This window comes from Macrobrachium rosenbergii, chromosome 5 (assembly GCF_040412425.1).
Source record: "Macrobrachium rosenbergii isolate ZJJX-2024 chromosome 5, ASM4041242v1, whole genome shotgun sequence".
NCBI lineage: Eukaryota > Metazoa > Arthropoda > Malacostraca > Decapoda > Palaemonidae > Macrobrachium > Macrobrachium rosenbergii.
Window position 1 is genome coordinate 68,790,441 of NC_089745.1, and position 23,712 is coordinate 68,814,152.

The window sequence follows — 23,712 nt, forward strand, 5'->3', positions numbered from 1 at the left end:
GTTATTGATGCAATTTTTACCTTTAAAATTCGTGTTTTTGCCTAAATAAAAAAAAATGGTCCATATTATTACCTTCTCCCCTACATTATCCTGCTTGTGCTGCGAGCCAGCTTTGATTGTGAGGCCTCCAATCGCATCTGGGCTGTAAGTCAGAAGCCGGCCGTCAGATCCCTCTGGCTGGGAGGATGTCAACAAAATCTTCTGCAGGGATTTTGCCGCCAAAACTTCCTATCTAGTCGTTTTAGATATCAATAGAATTAGCGAATGTAGTGATTGCGTGACAAAAAATGATGTTGTGGAAGTTACGTGAAGGTTCTGATTTGGAAAATGCTAGTGTTATTGAATTTGTTGGATGTCCTTTATTCTTGAAAAGTGCACTGTACGTTGCACCTTTAGTTGTCTAGAGTTTTGAAACTAAGAAATTTACTTGCAGTAATGTAATTGCAAATTTGAAATTTCTGAAAAAGACTCCCTCTGGTGAAGCCAAGCAAAGCGCGTCCACTCACTCTTCTTTTAGCAGCTGAATAGGTGGGACTTGTGTCCCAGGTGTGTGTGCTGATTTGCCAGCCGGACACTCGCCAGATCGTTCTCGTAGCATTATGTAATTGTACCGTTGTTTAATCCAACTTGATCGACGCCGATCTTTGCTTTGCATTGATGTGTGTCACGTCAAGAAGTAACACTATAATTGTAGACTCGATCAAGTTGCGATTTTAGAGATCTACAATAGAAATGAGGTAACCTTTTTTGAATCTTGATTGCCGGTTCCCACATGTTCCAGAAATTCTTTCTTTGTTCATTGACAGTGCGTTTTGGTTATGAACCTAGTTAAATCTTGCATTAATGTAACGTTGTAAATTTGTGGTTAGTTTGTAGTAATGTAAGTTCAATAGCTTGGGTGTTTTTCTGTTATAGTATATTTTTTGTAGTATAGTGCTGGTTCGGAGTCGGAGTCTCTTTTAGACTGTGTTAGGCCCAGAACAACCAGCAAGAGCCAGTAAACAGTTATCGTCGAGAAATTCTCGACAGCGTCGGTTATTTTGTTAAAAAATGTAGCCCTGTATGTCAAGATTGTAAGTTCATTTTTTTTTATCGATAGACTAGGGTAACAATTTCAAGTAATTAGCATCTATCTTTGCATTGTTTTAAGCAATATCTTTGACAAAAATGACGTAAACTGGAATGAAAATTACCCAAAATACCTCAAGTGTTCAATAAATGAAAAGAAACTTGTATTTAAGTACAACAGAGCTAAATATTTAACTTTATTCATTTCCTCATTTTACTTCTGGAGGTTTCAATTTTCTCACTTTTTTTAAAAATCTTAGCACGTTGTTAAGGTGCCAAATTCAGAAATATAGTGTACTGATATTTTTGCAAAAAAATCTATCACGTCAACTGGTACATAGACTCCTGACTATCTAGATGACAAGGTTTTTTACCTTTTCCCTCTATGAGCGTCATTCCACTTATTGCATTGAATGCATCCCTGAACTTTATTCACTGAGAAATGAATAAAAGATTTAGTGAGTTGTTTACACAATATATATACATACATGCACTGATATATACATATATATATATATATATATATATATATATATATATATATATATATATATATATATATATATATATATATATATATATATATTATAAATATTCCCTGTTTGACCTCTCTTCCTTGTTTCTTAATCGAATAATAAAAATTTGTCTTTTGTTAAAGTAAGAGGGCAGACGATGTCGGTTGTTTTCGATTTAGCAGTGTTTTCAAATTCCATTTGCCAACAGCTGAGACTTTAGCGTAGAGGGGCATAGATGGATACACTGCTAGGCTAGATCTTAATTATTCTGTTCTTAAAGCCCAATTTCCTCTATTCTGTGCATCGCTGCCCAGACTCTAGACTCTCCAAGCAGCCGCCACAGCGTCCGGTTGTGCCGGGCTGTCATCCAAGCATTCTTTGTTTTTCCCTCCTTTGTTCAAACCGAGGAGAACTTTGCTATTTCAGCAGACCAAGGAATCTTATGTAACTGACCACTGCATTAGCTAACCTAGCAGTAAGTCTGAATTGACAAGTGCTCCCAGTTCTCTTTCCCTTTGACTGAAACTCTCATTTTCCTTGTTCAAATTTTCCTCTTTTAAACAGTCACTGACTAAGAAAACCTAGTAAAACATACCCCATTTATGAAGTCATCTATCATGTACAATTACTGCTGTCTAGTGAAGTCACATAACTTATCCTCCATGGTGTTAAACGTATTATTTTTGAACTAAGAATCATCCCCTTGTGATTACGTAATGAAAAGTGAGCTTCTGTAATGAAAGAATGTTATCTGGATATGTCCTTTCCCAGAATTGTGTATGCCTTGGGCCTGTGCACCATCCTCTTTCTTGGAGAAGACTCTGCATCATTAGTACCAAGAAGTCTTAATTCGACCTTGCAGTAAATTCCTGACAAGGCATCTGAAAGGAACACAAAGCTGTTGCGTTCATTCTATGTAGCACTGAGATTTGTCCTATGTCAGACTAATACTCTGAGCTGCTTTTAGCTCCTCTAAATAACCCATTTCATTTTATTTTATGTTTTTTAGTTGTAACTAGTGTTCCAGTAAGTTTGCTGAATTTATTCATGTGGTTATGAATAAACCTCTATTCTTCATTAACTAGTGTTGACTGGCGACCTGATCTATTCAGTATCTGTCCTTGGTTACTTTTAGCCTTAACTGGCAGAATTACGTGGGTCTTGGGTAAAGCAAGGCAGCATAAAACAAATGAACTAATTATTAAACTCATTAGCCGATGGGCCAACATAACAATGGTGATATCTTTCCATGATCTCTATAATTAATTAATTAGCTTGTGCTAGCTGTCCCACAGAGATATAAAGAACTTAGAAAATTAAATACGAATTAATTCAAAGATAAAAGTCAGTTCACATTAATTTCCTGAGATATTCTCCCAAGACAAGAAGGATACTGGCCAAGGTAAGTAATATTAATATCATTGTTATATGAAGAAGATAGAGTACATAGGGAAATGTGCAGTAAATGTGCGCATTTATAATTTAAGAAAAGAAAGGAAAAAAAGATACCGAGTCAGGCCTGCATTGCAGTCAAAATCATAGTGAGTTACCAAGTCAGATTATTATATTGCTACTTGCCGGCCAAATTTGAGGGACACTTCCACAATTCATAAGTCATTCCAGTCATCCAAGGTTAGATATCCTTACCCTCCCAGAACCATGTAGCTGGAATGTCACCTAGCCATCCTGAACATGGCCAAGGAACTGGGTTACGAAGGGGCAGAACTAGCCGATTGGGACAAGGAACAGCAAGATGACTTGGCCAAGCAAGAGAGGGAAGAAAGAGAGGAACAGAGGAAGTGTGAAGATGCACAGGGGAAGTATGATGAAGAACAGAGCCAGCTGGAAGAGGCAAGGGAAGAGAAGAAACGGCAGCATGAATTAGCCCTCAGGGAAAGTGAACTAGCTCTCAAAGAAAAGGAGCTCGAGATGGAGAACGGACTACCTAGCAAGCCTACATGCACTCACTGTGAGAAGGTGGGGTACACTGAATCTGATTGTCACTACAAGTTGGGCACCAATAAGCCGCCTCCTACCAATAACCAGAACTCCTCTCCATCCACTTCCACTCAATCTTCCCCACCAACAGTCACTGCAAGTAACCAAGCCAACACAAACGGCCCTTGTCAATCCTGTGGTGCTGCTGGCCATGATATTGCTGGACATCTGGTCTGCCCAAATCATGTCCCTGGCACTAAGTTCGTTAACTTAATAAGCACCTTGTTCTCCAGGGTCAGGCCGCAGAAGATACCTCACCCCGAGAGGCTGGATACCCAGTTCATCTCAGTGGCACCCCTTGATGGCTCTAGCCTGCCAGTGGCCCTACCTGTCATGGTAGACACTGCAGCTGACGTTAGCCTGATTGACAGGCCCCAAGTGCCAGCCAGTGCCATGGTTGACGAACAAACTCAGTGGGAGATGAAATGGATAGAGGGCCACACCAAAACCATTCCCACAGTCAAGCTCCAGGTCATGATACCTTATGGCACGCTACCCCATTGCCTTGGCGTAGTGAGTGTAATCAGGCCCGGAGTGGAATTCCTGTTGAGTTGGGACCTCCTCTGGGTAAGCCCTTCCCCAACGCCACTTCGCAGCCATGCTACCTCTGCAATGGAGGCACTGACAGTAGGATCAACAAACAAGAGCACAGCCATTATGACTGGTGTGCCACCAAAACAAGAAGAAATACCCGCCAAAGTGGTCAACGGAAGGGGCACACTCAGTGTTAATTCCAAGTAAAGTCCCCTCTCTCTCTTGGGAAGCAGTAACGCACTAATTGCGAGGGCCGCCCAAATAAGCAATGCCCAATGAATGCCCCAAATCAAGCATCTCCAAGAGGCTCTAACCTCCAGCTGGAACAGGAATCTCTGTTTCAGCCCGACTCAAGCTATCCGCGAGGTATTGCACCTCGTCAGGTATGCCTGACCATCAGTCTTTGCCAGTGCCACTTGTGAGTTCTGACCAATGCCACACTCCGTCCATCTCAGACGTTGAGCCCCCCCACTAGAATTGGGCCCTGTGCCTGGCCCTACCATGGCACCAGATCCAGATCATGAGACATATCCTCCTATGGGAGATCCAGGAACCTTCACAGCACTGATTGCAGCAACATGTGAGCCTCTGGCACCCGACACTTCTCATCAAATCCGTCCACAGAGGATGAACCACTGATGGATCGAACTGCTACACCTTCTCTGGGAGACCAGGAACTGGCCTCCTCAGACAGAGAGGTTGAGACCGCTTTTGCTCCAGTTGTCGCAGCAGCTGGAGTAGGGAGCCCTCCAGTGGCCTCTGAGGTTTGCCCTGACTTTGTGCCCGCTAGCCCTTCTGGCCTTTCCCCAAAGTCGGTGCCTTCATTATCTCCTAGGACTGTCATAGATAGGCCTTGGAGGAACCCGAAGAAGAAGAAAACGGGGCAGAAGAGAGCCTAGTAGTTGAAGGAGCCACAAGCTCACCCTAGCACTCATGCCTCCTTGGCACAGTGCTTTTCCATCTCAGAGTGATCCTGGCTCCTGCCCAGAGAGGTAGCCGGCGTGATCTCTGCCTAGCAAGATTCAGTAAGTAGTAATAGTAACCTTGTCATTTAAATCTTGTAATGAGCAGCAATAACTATGTAAGTATAACTTGATAAGCCAGTAATAGTAACTGTTGTAAATAGAGCCCAAGAGCTCATGACACAATGGCATAATACAGTACCTAAATTGAGGCAAACATTTTCCATATAAAAAAAATCATTTAAAGAACTCAGGTTAAATCTTTGTTTGCTTTGATTGTACATTTTAGTGTAAGAAATTGTATATGTGTGAGAATATTGTAATTTAGCCAGTCCATTGTCATTTATGTTGGTGCTACGACAGTGTTCTAAGAGGTTATATCATAAAAGATACAATTGAATGTACCATTTGTCTAGGGCTGAATATCATGATCATCAGAGGTAGCACGTAAATATCCGTAGACACCTTTGAGTAGCATTAGGATTCTGTAGAAAGTAAGTGATTAAAGCTTGTATCCCATTCTAGAGTCAGGTAGATCCTTAGCTAGTTGCATTGCAAGGGCAAAATCTGTTAAGGGAAAAAGGTAAAGTAATTGAGGCGAACTGCTGCCTTAGTACAGGCCTTCACGTCCGAAAGGGAGTGAATACCTTCTTAAGGGGGGAAGCTATTATTCCTTGTTTCTTAGTCAAATAATAAAAATTTGTCTTTTGTTAAAGTAAGAGGGCATACGATGCAGGCTGTTTTCGATTTAGCAGTGTTTTCAAATTCCATTCGCCAACAGCTGAGACTTTAGTGCACAGGGGCATAGGTGGATACAGTTTTGCTAGGCTAGATCTTAGTTATTCTGTTCTTAAAACCCAATTTCCTCTACTCTGTGTACTGGCGAGACTATTGTCATTTTAGGTCAAGCCCTGGGTAGGCTGAGTTTTGAAGCAAGTATGCGAGACACTGCCCAGACTCTAGACTCTCCAAGCAGCCGCCACAGCGTCCGGATGTGGTGGGCTGTCGTCCAAGCATTCTTTGTTTTTCCCTCCTTTGTTCAAACCGAGGAAAAATTTGCTATTTCAACGGACCAAGGAATCTTATGCAACTGATCACTGCATTAGCTAACCTAGCAGTAAGTCTGAACTGACAATTGCTCCCAGTTCTCTTTCCCTATGACTGAAACTCATTTTTCCTCGTTCAAATTTTCCTCTCTTAAACAGAAAGCCTTGTAAAACATATCGCATTACAGAAGTCATCTATCATGTACAATTATTGCTGTCTAGTGAAGTTACATAATTTATCCTCCATGGTGTTAAATGTATTATTTTTGAACAAAGAATCATCCCCTTGTGATTAAGTACCTGTAATGACAAGTGAGAGTTTCTGTAATGTGAGATTGTTTTCTGGATACATCCTTTTCCAGAATTGTGTACACCTTGGGCCTGTGCATCATCCTCTTTCTTGGAGAAGAATCTGCATTATTAGTATCAAGAAGCCTTAAATCGACCTTGCAGTAAATTCCTGACAAAGCGTCTGAGAGGCACACAAAGCTGTTGCATTCACTCTATGTAACACTGAGATTTGTCCTATGTCGGACTAATATTCTGAGCTGTGAGCTGCTGTTAGCTCCTGTAAATAACCCATTTCATTTTATTTTACAATTTTTTGTTGTAATTAGTGTTCCAGTTTGCTGAATTCATTCATGTGGTTATGAATAGACCTCTATTCTTCCTTAACCAGTGTCAACTAGGGACCTGATCTATTCAATATCTGCCCTTCGAGTTGATTTTAGCCTTAATTGACAGAATTGCATGGGTCAATATAAAACAAACGAACTAATTATTAAACTCATCACCCAAAGGGCCTGCATAACATATATATATATATATATATATATATATATATATATATATATATATATATATATATATATATATATATATATATATATTTCACATTTGAGATATTAATTTCTTATTCATGTACGCAAGCAACAAGGGAGTTTAAACTAACCTTTGCCGAATGAAGAGACAGTACAGCATCTTCCTTTAATAACCGCAGCCGTAACTTCATTTCATCTATATGATCCTGGTATTTGAAATGAACAGAACATGTCACTGCATTTTCAGGAATGACTGAATCTGCATTATGACATGTATTCAGACTCGTATCTCGGTACAGCTTCCCCCTTGAAATCTGAAATACCTTATCCTAAAGTTTTTGTCTTAAACTTAGTGTTCGAACAACCATACACTGCACAATTATTTGGCAAGGCTATAAAAAGTTCTTTAACAATGTATCGTGAATTCCAGCGCTAACACACACGTGGAAGCGAGGAACTATTTGTTTACAAGGTCTAGACTGTCATTGGTTTACAACCTATGAACCATGGCTCATGGCCCACTCTATGCAGTCGACCCGGGTGATTTATCGTTAATCCCCTGTCTGCCCGACCTGTCATAGTGGGTCCTGAGTAAATAATAGAATATTTTCAATACCGGCAGGACATAACTGTCAGTGAGGGCCTCCAGCAGAGGAAAGGATCAGGATGTCACTGCTTCTGAATGCACTCAAAAGCATTTCAGTTGAGCCCGTTATGCTCATTGACGGTGCTTGCAACCAGGCAATGCTTCTTTTCATCGAAAACATTCAGATGAATAAGATATGTTCCGTCAACCTCGGTTTTCCAGCCAAAGTAAGTGTAACAGGATTATACATCATGCATTCTTATGTTTTTAAACATCAGGCATTCATATGTTTTTTCTACATTCGTTGTGCTACATTGGCCACATTAATCTCTAAAGTTTACATTACAAATGAACAATTTCATTTCCCTTCCAGGTATGTGAAAACCTGACTGATCATCCAGAGGAGAATGTGTTAGTCCAAAAGGAGTTCAGTTTATTTTCCTTTTACAACAGCATCATTCTTTCTGTGCCAGCTCTGATATTTGTGCTCTTCATGGGGGCTTGGAGTGATAAATATGGGAGAAAGGTTAGTAGGCAAGCTTTTGATGATTCTGTTCCATTTGCTATGAGTTTTAGAAACCATGAACATTAAATATATGATTTGCAGAGTACTACATACAAAGTAAGAAAAAGGATCCCTTGATTATGGTCACTCTTGGTGCCTTATTTTCCCAGATTCCTCTCTTGCTTACTTTGTTGTGCCACGTGATGTATGCTGCGGGGTATCTGCTCAACAACTGGCAAACTTCTTGGCCTGTGGAAATTATCTATCTAGTGACACTCTTAGAATCTCTTGGTGGAGGTAACTTGGGCCTTCTGACTTCGACCATCAGCTACATTAGCGACATCTGTTCAGAGAAAAGCCGCACGTCACGTGTCAGCATAGCAAATTCCATGTGGTACTTAGGAGGTCCCCTAGGTACAGTTATTGGAGCAGTCATCATCAAACACGCTAGCTACAATGTAGCGCTGGCACTGGTTCTCTTGGCATACATTTCAGCCGTAGCCTACGTCATTTGCTTCATCAAGGAAAGTCACGGACCCTTTGCCACGGCAGAACTCCTAAGCAAAGGGTCACTCAGTAGTAGAGCAAGTGAGGATCTAAAGGAACAAGTTGATCTAAAGGAAAAAGTTACCATTTCACTCATGATCAAGGATTTCTTCAACTGGAGGAGGGTTGTAGAGTCTTTTAAAACAGCTCTCAAGAAGAGGGAAGGAAACACTCGTTCTGTGATCTTGATTATCATCGGGTCTAATATGATCCGTCGTGTTGCTAAAGGTAATCAAAACTGTCCTTTGCATTACTCTAAAATTATAAAGTTTCTTATTAAATAGTGATCAAATTAAGTTCGTTAGAAACTATTGAGTTCTTAAACGTTAAACATGCTGATTTTATGCTATGTACTTTCAGGATTCTTCATGTACATGTTCGTCAGACAAGCACTGCAATGGAATGCTACAGACTATGGATACTGGGCTACATACAGAAATCTTCTGGCTGCACTGGGTAAGAGTTGGTACTTGTTGTCACTACGTATATTATGTCTCAGTGAAGAAGACAAAAAAATTAAAATTTTCCAATAAGATCTGTTCTCTGGGCTTCAGATACTAATGACCGTTGTCATTTCCAGGTTCCCTGTTCTTGATTCCTCTACTCACAAAACTATGTGACATCAAAGACACAGCATTAGTGTTGGTAGGTTCCCTGTCAATAGTTGCCGAATATGTTTGTTATGGTCTAGTAATGAACAAATCACTGTCTTTCTTGTTATGGCTGGGACCTGTAGCAGGCCTCATTTCCAACGCCAGCATCATTGCCTTCAGGTCAATGCCTATGAAACTTGTTAGCAGCAATGAAAAAGGTATGTGGAATTGTGTATTTAGAATTGTAAGCAGTAAACTATGTTTCAATCGATAATCTTCTGTAATAATGAACTGACTTATTTAGGTTCATATGAAACTTTCGTAAGAAATGCGGATATTCTGATTTTTATTGTACTGGGGAAATGAAATCATGAAAACAAATGATTCAGTTCATGTTTTAACGATCGGATCTTTACTTCATCGAATCAGGCCGCATTAGTGCTGTCACATCTGCCATGAATGGGCTTATGCCGATGGTAGCTTATGGTGTTTATTCACCAGTGTACTACAGGACGGTCGACTCCTTCCCAGCAGCCCAATTCTTCGTCGGCGGCAGCCTCAATCTCCTCATCACTATAATGTTTATGTAAGCATTGATATACTGGCTTTTTCAATTTTATATTTAAATTTTTAACATATATATAAATACATACATACATACACACACACACACACACACACACACACATATATATATATATATATATATATAAATATATTTATATATGTATGTATTCTTGTATGTATATGTTTGAGTGAGAGTATGTGTGTGTGCGTGGGTGTGTGAGTAACTGTGATAACCACAAAGCCACAATTTTTTCCTTGGGTAGCTAGAAAATTAACACTATATCTGATTCCATTTCAGTTGCGTCCAGATGATGAACGTTTCCTCATCGTACGACAGAAAGGATCTGGAATCTGGCTTTGCCAAAACCAACAAGAAACTTGATCAAGTCTTCAAGAAAACCACCGCGGTCACTTTGAAGAGTCTCATTCGCACGTTTAGCGGTCCAGTGCAACCGAAGAACAGGGACCAGATTCCAGGAGAGAATATTCATGCTCAGGGACACCAAGCCTTACAGGTCGCCCAAGAAAGCGGAGCTCCAGAAGCCAAGAAAACTTTGACGGGTGAAATTAACCGTTCGTTTTCACTCGACGGTGAACGAAGCTTGTGCAAGAATAACCCTCAAACAAGGACAGAAAACAGTATTTCGGCTGCTACTCCTGGTGAAATAATGAAGCAATCCAACACCAGTCTGTAAAGTACAGTGATCAGAGGGAAGGATCGCAAATGTCACTGTGGGAGGGACGAAAGTCCTTCCACTCTCTCAACTGGCACCTTTTACGACATTCCACCAGATAATTCCCCTGTTAGAGACAAACAACGCGTAAGTCAAAAGCGCCAATTCCTCTCCAAAAGAGTATATCTTCAAATCAACTCGTTACTGTGGAGACTTATTTATGCTGATGAGGGGAATGGGTAGTTACTGAAGACATACATACATTCATACATAAATTATAAATTATAAATATATATATATATATATATATATATATATATATGTATATATATATGTATATATATATGTATATATATATTATATATATATATATATATATATATATATATATATATATATATATATATATATATATTATATGTGTGTGTGTAAGGGTGGACCAGGGAAACCAGTTAACATTAACATATTTCTTTATTTCTAACGTTTCGTAATAATTTCTTTATTACATCATCAGGGATCTGTTGAATAATGAATAAGTTACTCAAAAAGTTACTGTAAAAGCTTTAAAAATCATAGGAAAAATAAAATTCACTAAATACAAAACACCTAAAAAACACATCAGAACAAAAGACCGCTAACCAACCTTAGGTAGACAGCAAAAGACAGAATGCTTTAGAGACAGTTAACTCGGGTAAAGTTGAGTAGAGGAGGTTTGGGTATTGTTTGATAAACAGTGACTCGAGTACAGGTAATTCATGAGGATTTGCTGTTCGGCGTATTATGCTGAAATCGTTTCCCTCAATATGAGTTTTACAAATTTTGGACTGAGCTGTGATATTAGAATGTTCTGGACTGGAGAGTCTACAACCAGTACGAAAGCTTATTCCCCGATGGGAGTCAATTCTGACCCTCAGTAACCTCCTCGTGGATCCGACATATGTCCCAAAGTTACACTTAGGGCAAGTATACTTATACACCATGTTAGAGGATAAAAAATGGCTTAATCGATCCTTGCAGTTAAAAAATGAACCAATTGTGCAAGGAATTTTGGGAATTAATTTTAAATTAATAGCACCATAATGATTGTGGATAATTTGCACAAACCATTTTCTACAAGAGTCATCGTGCAGAAAGGGAAATTTGGGGTAAAAATTTAATTTAGGTACTGATGGAGGTTCTGTGAGTCAGTGAATTGTTTGTTAAGAAAAATTCGGAGTTATTTAAAAAAATAGTTTGCGGAAAGCAGTTATTCATGAAATAATCTGAGAGAAAATTAATTTCCTGATGAAAGGATTGCAAGTTCGAAGTAATAAAAAACGCCCTGTGGAGGAAAGTAAAAATATATAGTAAAAAGAAAATTAAGTTTAAAACTGTAAAGACAGGAGCTGTAGAAACTACATCCTAAACCAGCAAATGTCTTCTTCCTAAAAACAGAAGTATTAAAAGAACCATCATTTCTGGTGACAAGAACGTCTGAAAAAGGCAATTGATTATTCACTTCTTTTTCTATGGTAAATTTAATGTTATCGTGCTTAGAATTGGCAAATGTTACAAAAGAGTCCATATCAAAGCCATTTTTAAATAGGGCGAAGGTGTCATCAATACACCTAACATAAAAAAGCGGGTGAAACCTGAATGGACATTCATCTAACATGCGCTCTTCCAGGGAGCACATGAAGATGTTGGCAAAAGCTGGACCCAAAGGGTATATATATTATATGTATATGTATATATATGTATATGTATATATATATATATATATATATATATATATATATATATATAAAATATATAATATATATATATATATATATATATATATATATATATATATATATATATATATATATATATATATATACTTTTTGTCACATGCTCACATGAAGTATTTTATATCCACAAGCAGGAAGCCCAAAACCTTTTAATATCAAGTTCTCTATACCCTGGGGATAACTTACACCCGTGGGGAATTAGAGACAATGAATCTTAAAGTGCCTCTGCGCTGGTTGAAATTGGAACCACAATCTGGTTTAAAAAAAAATAAATGATATTTTGCTACTTTTACTACCCAACTTCAGGGTGTACATATATGTGTATATATATATATATATATATATATATATATATATATATATATATATATATATATATATATATATATATATATATATATATATATATATATATATATATATATAAATATATAAATATAATATATATATAAATATATATATATATATAACATATAAATATATAATATATATATATATATATATATATATATATATATATATATATATATATATATATATATATATATATATATATTTATTGTTACGTGTGGAGCTTGGCTGATGAGTTTATTAATTAATTAACGTAATTTGTGAGGTCCTGAGTTGCCAATGACCCACGTAACCTGTCAGTTAAAGTTACCATTAACCTCAAAGACAGACAATTATTGAATTAAATAAGCACAGTCAAAACACAATACAAGGGATAAAGGGTTACCCTGCAACACATGGACTACATCAACCCCCCCTTATAGCGAGGAAATTACATGAACTTTCGCCCATGCCGGACACAGTCAATTTTCCCTTGCTTCAAGTAGAGTTATAGCGCAACGAATTATGTGAGTTATCGTACGCAGTTGTATTACTGAAGGCTAATTTTCTTCCAAACAATGGGATCTAGACTCAAGGCTGCCTGAATGCTGAAAATTACTTACTTAACCTTCCCTAATTCCTAATTACTGCATGGGAATAGTTGAGTGTCGCTAAGCAATATTAATTATTCTTATACTAGATTTCATAAAAGTAAATTGGTTATACCAATATTACTGTAGATGGTGGCGAAGAGGGAAAACAAAGGAACTGGAAATACGGAAAGAGATACTTCAGCGAGTCAACGAAAATTTGGCAAATTTCAAACTTACCGTTGACGAAGCTTGCTGCGCATGCAACTGACGATCGGAAGTCTTGAAACTAGCCGTTGTCTCAGCTCACTAATATCAATGAAACAGAAAGAGGGCAAGTACAAAGAATTAGTTATACACCACGTGTGTGTCTCTCGCGACCTCCCGGCTCTCTCTGACCTCTTTCGGTCAAAACAGGGTGGTTGGAGCGTTTGTCTCATCAGTATGCCTAATGCCTCGGGGCAGTCTGAAATTTGGACAAACATCGCCGATACATAGAATACAGGAAAAAGAAGCTTAAGACCACCTTTACTAGAGGTTACTTGGTGAACCCTCCCTATGGTGTTAGGCCCCTAATGCTAACTAAAGACGTTACTTTTTGAAATACCCAGCTTATCCCTGCATGTACAAAGACGACTTCTTGTCTTTGTTCGCGTTATTTTTCCTACAATAAAATGCATAGAGGGAGAACAGCAGAATATTTATAAAAGCCCCCCCCCCCAACTTAAGAAGGCCTTCACTCCCTTTCGGGCGTGAAGGTCTGTACTAAGCAAGCTTGTCTGCCTCATTAGGTTACTTTCCCGAGCATTTGTTTCAGATGCAGTCTAACTAGCTACTGGATCTACCTAACTCTAGATATACGCAGCTTTGGATCACTTATATTACAGAATCCTAACTGTACTTAAAGGTGCTTAAGGTTATTACATGCTACCTCCTATGATCATGATGTTTTAGACCTAGCCATATGGTACATTCTATGGTATTCCATATCCTAACCTATCCTAACACGACCATAGCAGCAACGTAAGGGACAATGAACTAGCTAAATTCCAAGGTTTTCTGCAATACAATTGATAATTACTGATTAATACATGAGGTTTGCCCCATATGATAAATGCTTGCCTCACTGAGGTCTTAGGCCATGCTGGTCATGACGTAGTGGCTCTTTCACAATGGCTTAGGTTGTCTGATTTTAGCTACACTGCACTCACGTGGATTACTATGGTTCAGATGGAAAGTGAAAGGGACAAGGTTACTACTCTAATGTACAGTACATAATCTGGTCTAGGCTATGGTATGAGAAAGCGATCACACTGGCTATCTCCTCTGGGCAAGGGGCCAGGATCACTCTGTAAGATGGTAAGGCACTGTGCCGAGAGGGCACTAGTGCCATGATGAGCTCAGGCTCTGCAACTACTGGGGTCTCTTCCACCCCTTCTTCTTCTTCTTTGGGTTCCTCCAAGGCCTATCTGTGCCAAACCAAGGAGGTGATGAAGGCGGCGGACTCTGGGGCAAGGGGCCAAAGGGGATAGCAGGCATGAAGTCAGGTAACTTCAGAAGTTACAGGAGGGCTCCTTACCCGACTGCTGCTAACAACCGGAGCGAGCGATCTCAACCTTCTGCGCCCGAGAGGCCAGTTCCTGGCTCCAGGAGAAGGTGTAACAGTTTGGTCCTCCAGGGGTTCATCCTTTGGGGACAGATTTGATGAAGAAGTAGTTTTTTCGTGCTGAGGCTCTCCAGTTCCTATGATAAGTGCCGCATGGAATCTGGAATCTCCTGGAGGAGGATCCGCCTCATGGTTTGGACCAAGCACAGCGTCCTCTTGAATTGGTGGCTCAACGTCCGTGCCGGATGGAGTGTGGCACTGCTCAGTGCTCACAAGTGGCACTGGCAGTGGTTGAGGGTCAAACATGCCTGACAAGGGGTCCGGAGGCGCAATACCTCGCAGATGGCTTGAATTTGGCTGCAGCAGAGATTCCTGCCCCAGCTGGAGATCAGAGCCTCTCGGAAAGTCTTGCTTCGGGGCGTCCACTGGGCGTTGCTTACTTGGGCAGCCCTCCCAATTTATGAAGTGGTCTGTCCACTGGCACGCCCTACAGCAGTACCACTCCTCCTGAAAGTCTCTTTGGGGAGAGGGAGGACCTCTTTGTTGACCAGCCCTTCACGAATGGATAGGGCTAGGCCGAGAACGGTTTAGTGAATGCCCCTTCCGCTGACCACTTCAGTGGGCGGAAGGTGGGTTTTCGTTGTGATTGAGTTCTCCTACAGTCTGGGCCTCCGTGGAGGAGATAGCATGGCTGCGAAGTGGTGTTGGTGAAGGGCTTCCACAGAGAAGGTCCTGACCCGACAGGAAGTCCACTCCGGGCTGAATTCCACCCACCACGGCAAAGCGGTGGGGTAGCGTGCCCCAAGGTGTCGTGACCTGGACCTTGACCGTGGGAATAGTAATGGTGTGGCCATCTATCCACTTCATCTCCCACTGGGTTTTCTCGTCAACCATGGCACTGGCTGGCACTTGGGCCCTGGAGATCAGGCTAATGTCTGCCGCAGTGTCTACTGTGACTGGAAGGGTCACGGGCAGGCTAGAGCTCTTAAGGGGGCCAGCCGCGGAAAATGAGGTGCTGATGAGGTTGACGACCTTGGTGGTGGGGACGTGATGTGGACAAGCTGGATGTCCAGCACCGTAGTGACCGGCAGCTCCACAGGATTTGCACTGGCCTTTGTAGGGGCTCGTGGGCCTGCGGTAACTGCTGGTGGAGAGGGCTGAGGATGAAGAGGAGAGGAGTTCTGGCTGGTAGTAGAGGCTGCATGTTAGTGCCTAGCGGTTGGCAATCACTCAGTGTGCCCCACTCTCTTAAAGTGGGTGCACGAGCTTGCTCCGGCAGTCCATTCTTCGGCGAGTTGAGCCCGAGAGGCACCAGGTGGCACCGACATGCGCCACTGAGATGTGCCAGGACTGGTTGAAGGTTTCATGAATCGGCCATGCGGCAGGCTTCCATAAGAGTGGTGGGCTGCTTATCATTGAGATATACAGCAAGGGACCCAAGCACACATTGGTAAAGATCCTCCATGGTCCGATTGAAGAGGTCCTCAAACGTTGTGCAAGACAAGGAGTCGAACCAGCGGGTACCAGACTGGGTCTTGTGACAGGCCCATTCAGTCCAGGACCAGCCGACTTCCTTGGCAAGACCTCAGAACCGCTGTCTCCATTTCTCCAGGGCTATTTCGTAGGCCTTTCTGATGACTCTACGCACTTCAACCATGCTGCCTCTCTGGCTCTCGTCCAGTGAGCGAAGGGCTACCTTAGCTTTTCCTCCATGTGCTTGGCTAGTACTATGGCCCTCTCTGTCTTGGTGGTGCTATAGTTATCGAAGAGTGCCTCAATTTCCTCCAACCACACTTCTGGTTCGTCCTCAGTCCACTTGGGGATGAGGGAATTAATGCTCGAGATTGGAGCATTTGGTGCAGCAGGTGTGAGGCTGGAGGCTTGCTGTCTAGCCATGGCTTCGGCATTTTCTCTTCTCGCTCTTTCCAGCTCGAGCTCCTTTTCTTTGATGGCTAACTCATGCTATCTTCTCCTTTCTTCTCTTTCGTCTTCCAGCTTCCTCTGTTCAGCCTCATATGCCCTCCGTCCTTCTTCATATGCCCTCTGTTCGGCTTCATAATTCCACCGTTTGAGTCTTTCTTTCTTCTCTCACTGGGCCAAGTCACCCATTTGCTCCTTGAACCATGTGGCGAGGTCCAATCTGGTGAGACCTGCTGCCATCCCCAGCTCCATGAAGGCTTTATAATTCTCTGTTGATATGGTTCTGGTGGGGAAGGGTGTCTATCCGGGTCGACTGGACGTACTTGGGCAGCGAGGAAATGTCCCTTCAGTGATGTGGCACCCTTTCAATAAGGTGGCACTGTGGTTGGGTGTGCTGTGTAAAGGTCACACTGGTGGCACTCAGTATCCTTATGTACTGGTGTAGGTCAGCTACCAGAAGGACATTTCTGTGTTCTTGTCTGGGCTTGTCTTCCTAGTTCGCTTGGTGGCACTCATGCGTGGTGCCAGTGCATTCCTAGAACCTTTACTTGGAGTCCAACTAGGCTATATTCATGAAAATGCACTCTACCCCAGCAGAGTGTAACAAATCAGTGAGAGAGAAAGGGAAGGTAAGAGAGAGAGAGAGAGAGAGGAGAGAGAGAGAGAGAGAGATGTAAGCTATTTGGTTGATGACAGTGCTTCAGATTAGTGGCACTGTGGAAGGAAAATTGACTTGTGGTTGCTTATGAGGCCCTCGTGAGTGTCTGGTCCCAGTGCTGGCTGTGCTACACCCCTTCTCTCCTGCAGAGGAGAAAAGGCTACCTTCTGCTTAAGTCTGGGTAAAAGACTCCACTATGACCGACAGTTTCTAACTGTAATTAATTCAAACTTGTCCTCACCTATTTGTGGGACAGAGATGTTTCTGGTTATTTGGTTTAGTTAAATTAATTATCCGGTGTCGGCCTGAACTTTCTTATGAAGAGGATCACGTACACTTGGTCAAGTCAGGTTGAATGCTTACTTGAATATGAGAGAGAGAGAGAGAGAGAGAGAGAGAGAGAGAGAGAGAGAGAGAGAGAGAGAGAGAGAGAGAGATTCAGCCAGCCAATTTGTGCTGCCTGAGAAAATTTAAGTAAAATTTTTATAAGTGCACACTGGCAGGTTCTTATTTGAAGATACGTCTTCTTGGGCTTTCTTAGGGAATTGGGTTAGAAACCGTAGCTTTCCAGGTAGCTCGAGATGTGCGTCTTACTCTGAGGAGTTATGATTAAAATTATACTTTCTTTTTTTAATGATTTCTTACGCCAGTGCATTTGTATAGGAACTTGTTATACTGCATATTTCCTAACTAAGACCTATCATTCCCTGGTTACATTATATCGTGCTTTTATCTACTGTATGGAACCCTGTCCTATTTTCTATCTATCGAAGTCCATCTGGCTAAGATTTTGCAAGGGGGATTACTCCGCACAACGATGTAGTCCTGAAGTGGCAATGAGGCAGAGGCTAAAGGACTGTGGCTACACCAATCACACGGACAATAACAACAAAGGTTTTAAGATGGCGGACATGGGGAGCGGTCAACAAAGGTCCCAAAATGTTGGCCGAATCCCGTGAGCACAAAACAAATTCAAAACAAATGCAGTTGAAGCAGCTCAGCGGATGAATATACTACCTGGGGCACTTTTTTTTTTTTATTGAATTAAACAAAGCACTCGAATTCCTCTCACAAAACGAATGAAGCAAATGCAGGAATACAGATTTACTCTAAATATACCAACACTGCAAAGGATTTTACATTAGGGAGATGGAGAACGAAATTACTATGAGTTAAGTTTTTTCTCTTTTTATTTCTCGCGCGGAATTAATACCGTCTGCTGCCGTCACACTAGCAAGACAAGGGAATAGATTTGTGATGTCCTGACGGGACTGAATTTACGTTACTTAAAAATGCAAATTATTACGAAATTAACTATTGCCGTTCGTTTGCTATTTTAATGACACAGGATTTTGATATGATTCCCACTATCTAAACACTTGTTAGCTCAGTTCCGCTCGATTGAACCTCTGGGTAGTGGCGGATGTGGTTACCGCTTTTGAAATTCAACGAACTCCATAAATTTGTTCCCTACCTACGAGAGACACGTTAGGCACACTTTCTCCGTTCTTTATCGTGCACTAGTTAACTCGTTCAAAAATTAATATCATGCATTAATCCTTGGCCGGGGAAAATAGCAAAATATTAACAATGAGACGATAACTCGGCCAACGACCTTCACTGGAATGTACAGTAGAACCCAAGGTATCTGAACGCGGCAAAAGCGTTTCTTTTAAAGTTTTGTTATTGTTAATTGTAACTGCTCTCAATTCACACTTTGCTAATTTCTTAATTATAACTGGTATTCTTATTACTATTAGGCCTTGTGCTGTCTCCTTGTTTGGAAGAATAGCATGATATTAAATATCTGACTTTTCTCTTTGGAATTAATGTGTAATTAATTTCGACTCCAGATTCTTTTCTCTAAATTAATTAGATCCTAGGCTAGATCGCCAATGTTATGTGTGGGGCTTGGCTGATGAGTTTATTAATTAATTAACGTAATTTATGAGGTCCTGAGTTGCCAATGACTCACATAACCTGTCAGTTAAAGTTACCGTTAACCTCAAAGACCGACAATTACTGAATTAAATAAGGCTGCCAGCCGTGGAAACACAATACAAGGGATAAAGGGTTACCCTGCAACACATGGATTACATCAAGTGCCCCTTACTTCCCAACTGGTCCCGACAAAGAAAGAATGCATAGTTACAGCGAGGAAATTACATGAACTTTCGCCCACATCGGACACAGTCAATTTTCCCTTGCTTCAAGTAGAGTTATAATGCAACGAAGTATGTGAGATATCGTACGCAATTGTATTACTGAAGGCTAATTCTCTTCCGAACAATGGGATCGAGACACAAGGCTGCCTGAATGCTGAAAATTACTTACTTAACCTTCCCTAATTCCTAATTTACTGCACAGGAATAGTTGAGTGTCGCTCAGCAATATTAATTATTCTTACACTAGACTTCATAAAAGTAAATTGGTTATACCAATATTACTGTAGATGGTGGCAAAGGAACTGGAAATACAGAAAGAGATACTAGTGAGTCAACGAAAATTTGGCAAATTTCAAACTTACCGTTGACGTAGGTCGCTGCGCATGCAACTGACGATCGGAAGTCTTGAAAATAGCCGTCATCTCAGCTCACTAATATCAATGAAACAGTAAGAGGGCAAGTACAAAGAATTAGTTATACAACACGTGTGTGCATTCTGCAACCTCCCGGCTCTCTCTGACCTCTATCGGTCAAAACCGGGAGGCTGTAGCGTTGGAGTGTTTGTCGCATTGGTATGCCTAATGCCTCGGAGCAGTCTGAAATTTGGACAAACATCGCCAATACATAGAATAAGGGGAAAAAGAAGCTTAAGACCACCATTTACTAGAGGTTATATGGTGAACCCTCCCTATGGTGTTAGGCCCCTAATGCTAACTAAAGACGTTGCTTTTGAAAAACCCAGCCCATCCCTGCATATCTGAAGACACCTTCCTTGTCTTTGTTCATGTTATTTTCCTACAATAAAATGCATAGAGGGTGAACAGCATAATATTTATAAATAAATATATATATATATATATTATATATATATATATATATATATATATATATATATATATATATATATATATATATATATATATATATATATATGCTATATCTTCCTAAGCATCCCAGCCACCAAATGCTCAATTTAAAGCTGGAAAATATAACAGTGCATTTTGGCACTGCCTGACAAGGAAGGGGAAAGGAATATTGGCCCCTCCCTTAATCTGTTAATCGCACTCTGTATATCCCTTTCAATTTTCTATCCTCGAACATGTGACGCTGCGGGAAACCTTTGTTTACACAGACACGAGGTTGTGAAGAGACTAAATCTGGCCAGAGGCAGAATAGAGCTGGCGATGAAGATTATGAGGAAGGACATCTGGCATGAACAACTGGATCTTGAGTCATAAATGATGCCCATGCATAGGGAAATGACACCAACCCCATCTACCTGTGGGTGACCTCCTAATCCTTGACCGAAGTCATATAAGGGCCTCACCGAAGGAACAAGCAAGAGAGACATTGCTGGACACAAGCGAGACACATCTCCCCATTCCATTCCCACCTCCTTCACAGAGCCATGCCCTACCATGTGGTCCTATCTTGTAGGGACCCTTAGTGTTCTTACCAGTGAAGCCCTTAGCCCTTCCTCTGCTGCCATTACCCTCTCTGAAGCCACCTCTTCTACAAGGTAAAGTGATATGTTGCAAAGGCTCTTCCAGTCAGTAAGTTGGGAGAAACGAGAAGAGGCAGAAAGACAGGAGAAGGGGAAAGAAAGAATAGCCCAGGAGAAGGGGAAAGAAAGAATAGCCCAGGAGAAGGGGAATGAGAATAAGGAGCATGAGAAAGACAGAAGGAGAAAGAAAGAAGAGCCCAGGAGAAATGAGAAGAGGCAGAAAGACAGGGGAAGGAGAAAGAAAGAATAGCCCAAGATAAACGAGAAGAGGCAGAAAGACAGGAGGAGAAAGAAAGATTAGCCCAGGAGAAGTGAGGAGAGGCAGAAAGACAGGAGAAGGAGAAAGAAAGAGAACCCCAGGAGAAATGAAAAGAGGCAGAAAGGCAGGAGAGGAAGAAAGAAAGAGCTCATCAGCTTGCAATGGCAGCTCACGACAGGCGCAACACATCAACACCTTCTCCTCACTCAACCCTCAGCAGTGTAGGCACCCTCATAAGAAAATGGGATGAAGCCGAGCCTGAAGCCTGGCTCGACCATACTGAAAAGGTCCTGACGACCTATCAGCACCTCTACTGAAGAAGTTTCTCTGATCCTGGGAAAGCACCTTGAAGGGAAGGGTGCCACTGCATTCAACGCTCTCCCCGGAGGATCAAGGCAATCTTAACCTTGTCCGTCAAGCCATCATAAAGGCTTTTGAAATAACTCTTCCCGACTGTTGGAGGAGAAGGTGGGGAAATATGCCCAATGAATCAGGCCAAACCTGGTCTGAGTGGATCTTCAAAAAGACCCAGGCCCTAAAACGATGGCTAGAATCCCTGAAACCCACTAGTTTGGAGGATGTCCTCGAACTCTTCCAGCTTGAGGACTTCTTGATTTTATGCCCCGCCAGCTCTCGCCACTCATTTGTGCGATGAGGCGCCTAAGACAGTGGTCGAGTGCTGTCGTTGGGCTGACATATAGGATATGCATCATCCCCATCTTAGTTCCCATGGACGGAAATTATATCCCTACTCGCTTGCCTCAACCAACTCCCAGCAACCTTACAAGAATGGGCACGCCCATAAGAAACCCGTGTGTGGGTATTTTAAGAGAATAGGGCATCCCACTGAACAGTGCCGCTGAGAATCAGCCAGAAGACCCTCTATATCCTCAAATGGGATAACACCCCGAGCCACACCTGGGTTGTGGACGAATGGTAAAGAGCCTGCTCCCTCCTATGGGACAGTGCCAGGTAAAGGTTATAGCCAGACTTATTGCCCTGCTTGCAAAGTCTATGGGCATTCTGCCCAATGGGCAAAATGCCCTAATAATAATAAGTCAAATACACCCGCCCTTGCCTTGGCAGTCACTGACCCAACATCCTTAGGTCCTCCAGCCCAGGGTCCCATTTATGTGGCACTTCCCCAAGGTAGGTGCCCCGCCAGCCAGGTCAAGGCATTTGATGATTCTGGCACATGAATGTCCCTCATAAGGGAAGACAAATTTCCCTGAGGAGCTACCATTAACAGACGTAAACTCGTCACAACTGAAGGTATCAATCACTTTAAAATGATATTTCCTACTGTCAAGTTCAGGATCACGAGACCTCACGGATCTGAAATCTGCGACCTCGCAGTCGCCAGATACATTCCTGGAGGTTATGACCTCCTCCTGGGGCAGGACTTCCAGTCCCCATCTAAGTTACAGTAATCCAGGGGTCCAAATCCCCCAAATTATTCATTAGGCGTAAGTAAGCCTCAAACACCTGCATTTGTTCCACTGCCAGTGCCACCTGAGTGCAATGTGCAGTGGCCCCCTCCATCAAGATCAATTCCCGATCCCATTCTGGTGCCCGGCCTTGCCCCAGTGCCAGTGCCAGGGCCCCAAGTAGATTCCCCTCCAGGAGATCCCACACTTGATTCACAATCTCTGCCAGTGTCACTTGGGTGCACTGAGCAGTGCCAAACTCCATCCGTCCCGAACAACGAGCAAATTCCAAATCAAATATTAGTGCCTGACCCTGCCTTAGTGCCAGCGCCAGAGCACGCCCCTGATCTCCATTCCAGAGATCCCAGTCCAGGTCCCCTCTCTTCTCCCGGCTTGGCTCCACTACCAGTGCTGGTAAGAAAGACGGATCCTTTCGACCACAGTGGAAGCTCACCCAAGGGTGCGGCCTCGCAACCCGTGCCTGAGCTGGTCATTCTTACCTGCGAGCTTCTCAAGCCCGCACGACCATTTCTGCTCTGTCTCAGTCCGCTGCAGACACAACATTGAGTAAGGATTCTGCCATGTCTCAACTGGCCGATGAACTCAAGGAACTGCAACGGATCATGGTAGAGCTTGTAAAAGGGGCCCTTGCATCAGCCGGCTTGGGTGGTACTCAAATACCCTCCCGGGCCTCGGTTCAACCAATTCCCCGACCAAGACAAACCATCAAGGTAAGGGAGGTCCATGGAGGAAATACCACGGGTGTGGATAATTCCAGGTAGCTTAAAGAGAGCCCCCGAGCTCTCCATGCATCCATGCCAAACTGGCACAGTGCCATCCCTTTATCTTATGAAGAGGATGTCAGGGTCCTTCACCTATTTATTTTCCTTATAACTCTATCCTTTATTCTTTTCCTTTAACATTTCCCTTCCTTACTTTTGATTATTACTCACCTTTATTTTATGCCTTACCAAGGTCCCATTTTACTTTAATCCCTCCTGCCAATGCAGTGCCATTGACAGATATGCCAACTGTATAAGTCCTACGACTTCCCTTACATGCCTAC

The 23,712-nt window shown here is 42.0% G+C and overlaps 1 protein-coding gene and 1 long non-coding RNA gene across 3 annotated transcripts in view; one reads left to right on the forward strand and one right to left on the reverse strand.

Annotated features, from left to right (window-relative positions):
• The window catches only part of LOC136838884 (uncharacterized), a 270,928-nt gene that overhangs the window by 197,728 nt on the left and 49,488 nt on the right, over positions 1-23,712 (reverse strand). The gene's annotated exons all lie outside the window — the stretch shown is intronic.
• Positions 7,611-10,436, forward strand: LOC136839035 (solute carrier family 46 member 2-like). Its single transcript, XM_067104700.1, has 7 exons — positions 7,611-7,757; positions 7,904-8,056; positions 8,206-8,809; positions 8,942-9,037; positions 9,162-9,392; positions 9,604-9,760; positions 10,040-10,436. Exons 1-7 carry the CDS (start codon positions 7,611-7,613, stop codon positions 10,434-10,436), a joined length of 1,785 nt encoding a protein of 594 aa, XP_066960801.1.

Excerpts from the sequence above, each read along its gene's own strand:
- LOC136839035 (XM_067104700.1), top strand. The coding sequence starts at position 7,611 with ATGTCACTGCTTCTGAATGCACTCAAAAGCATTTCAGTTGAGCCCGTT. Across the intron at positions 8,810-8,941 it reads GATCCGTCGTGTTGCTAAAG|GATTCTTCATGTACATGTTC; the intron begins GTAATCAAAACT and ends ATGTACTTTCAG. Across the intron at positions 9,761-10,039 it reads CTCATCACTATAATGTTTAT|TTGCGTCCAGATGATGAACG; the intron begins GTAAGCATTGAT and ends ATTCCATTTCAG.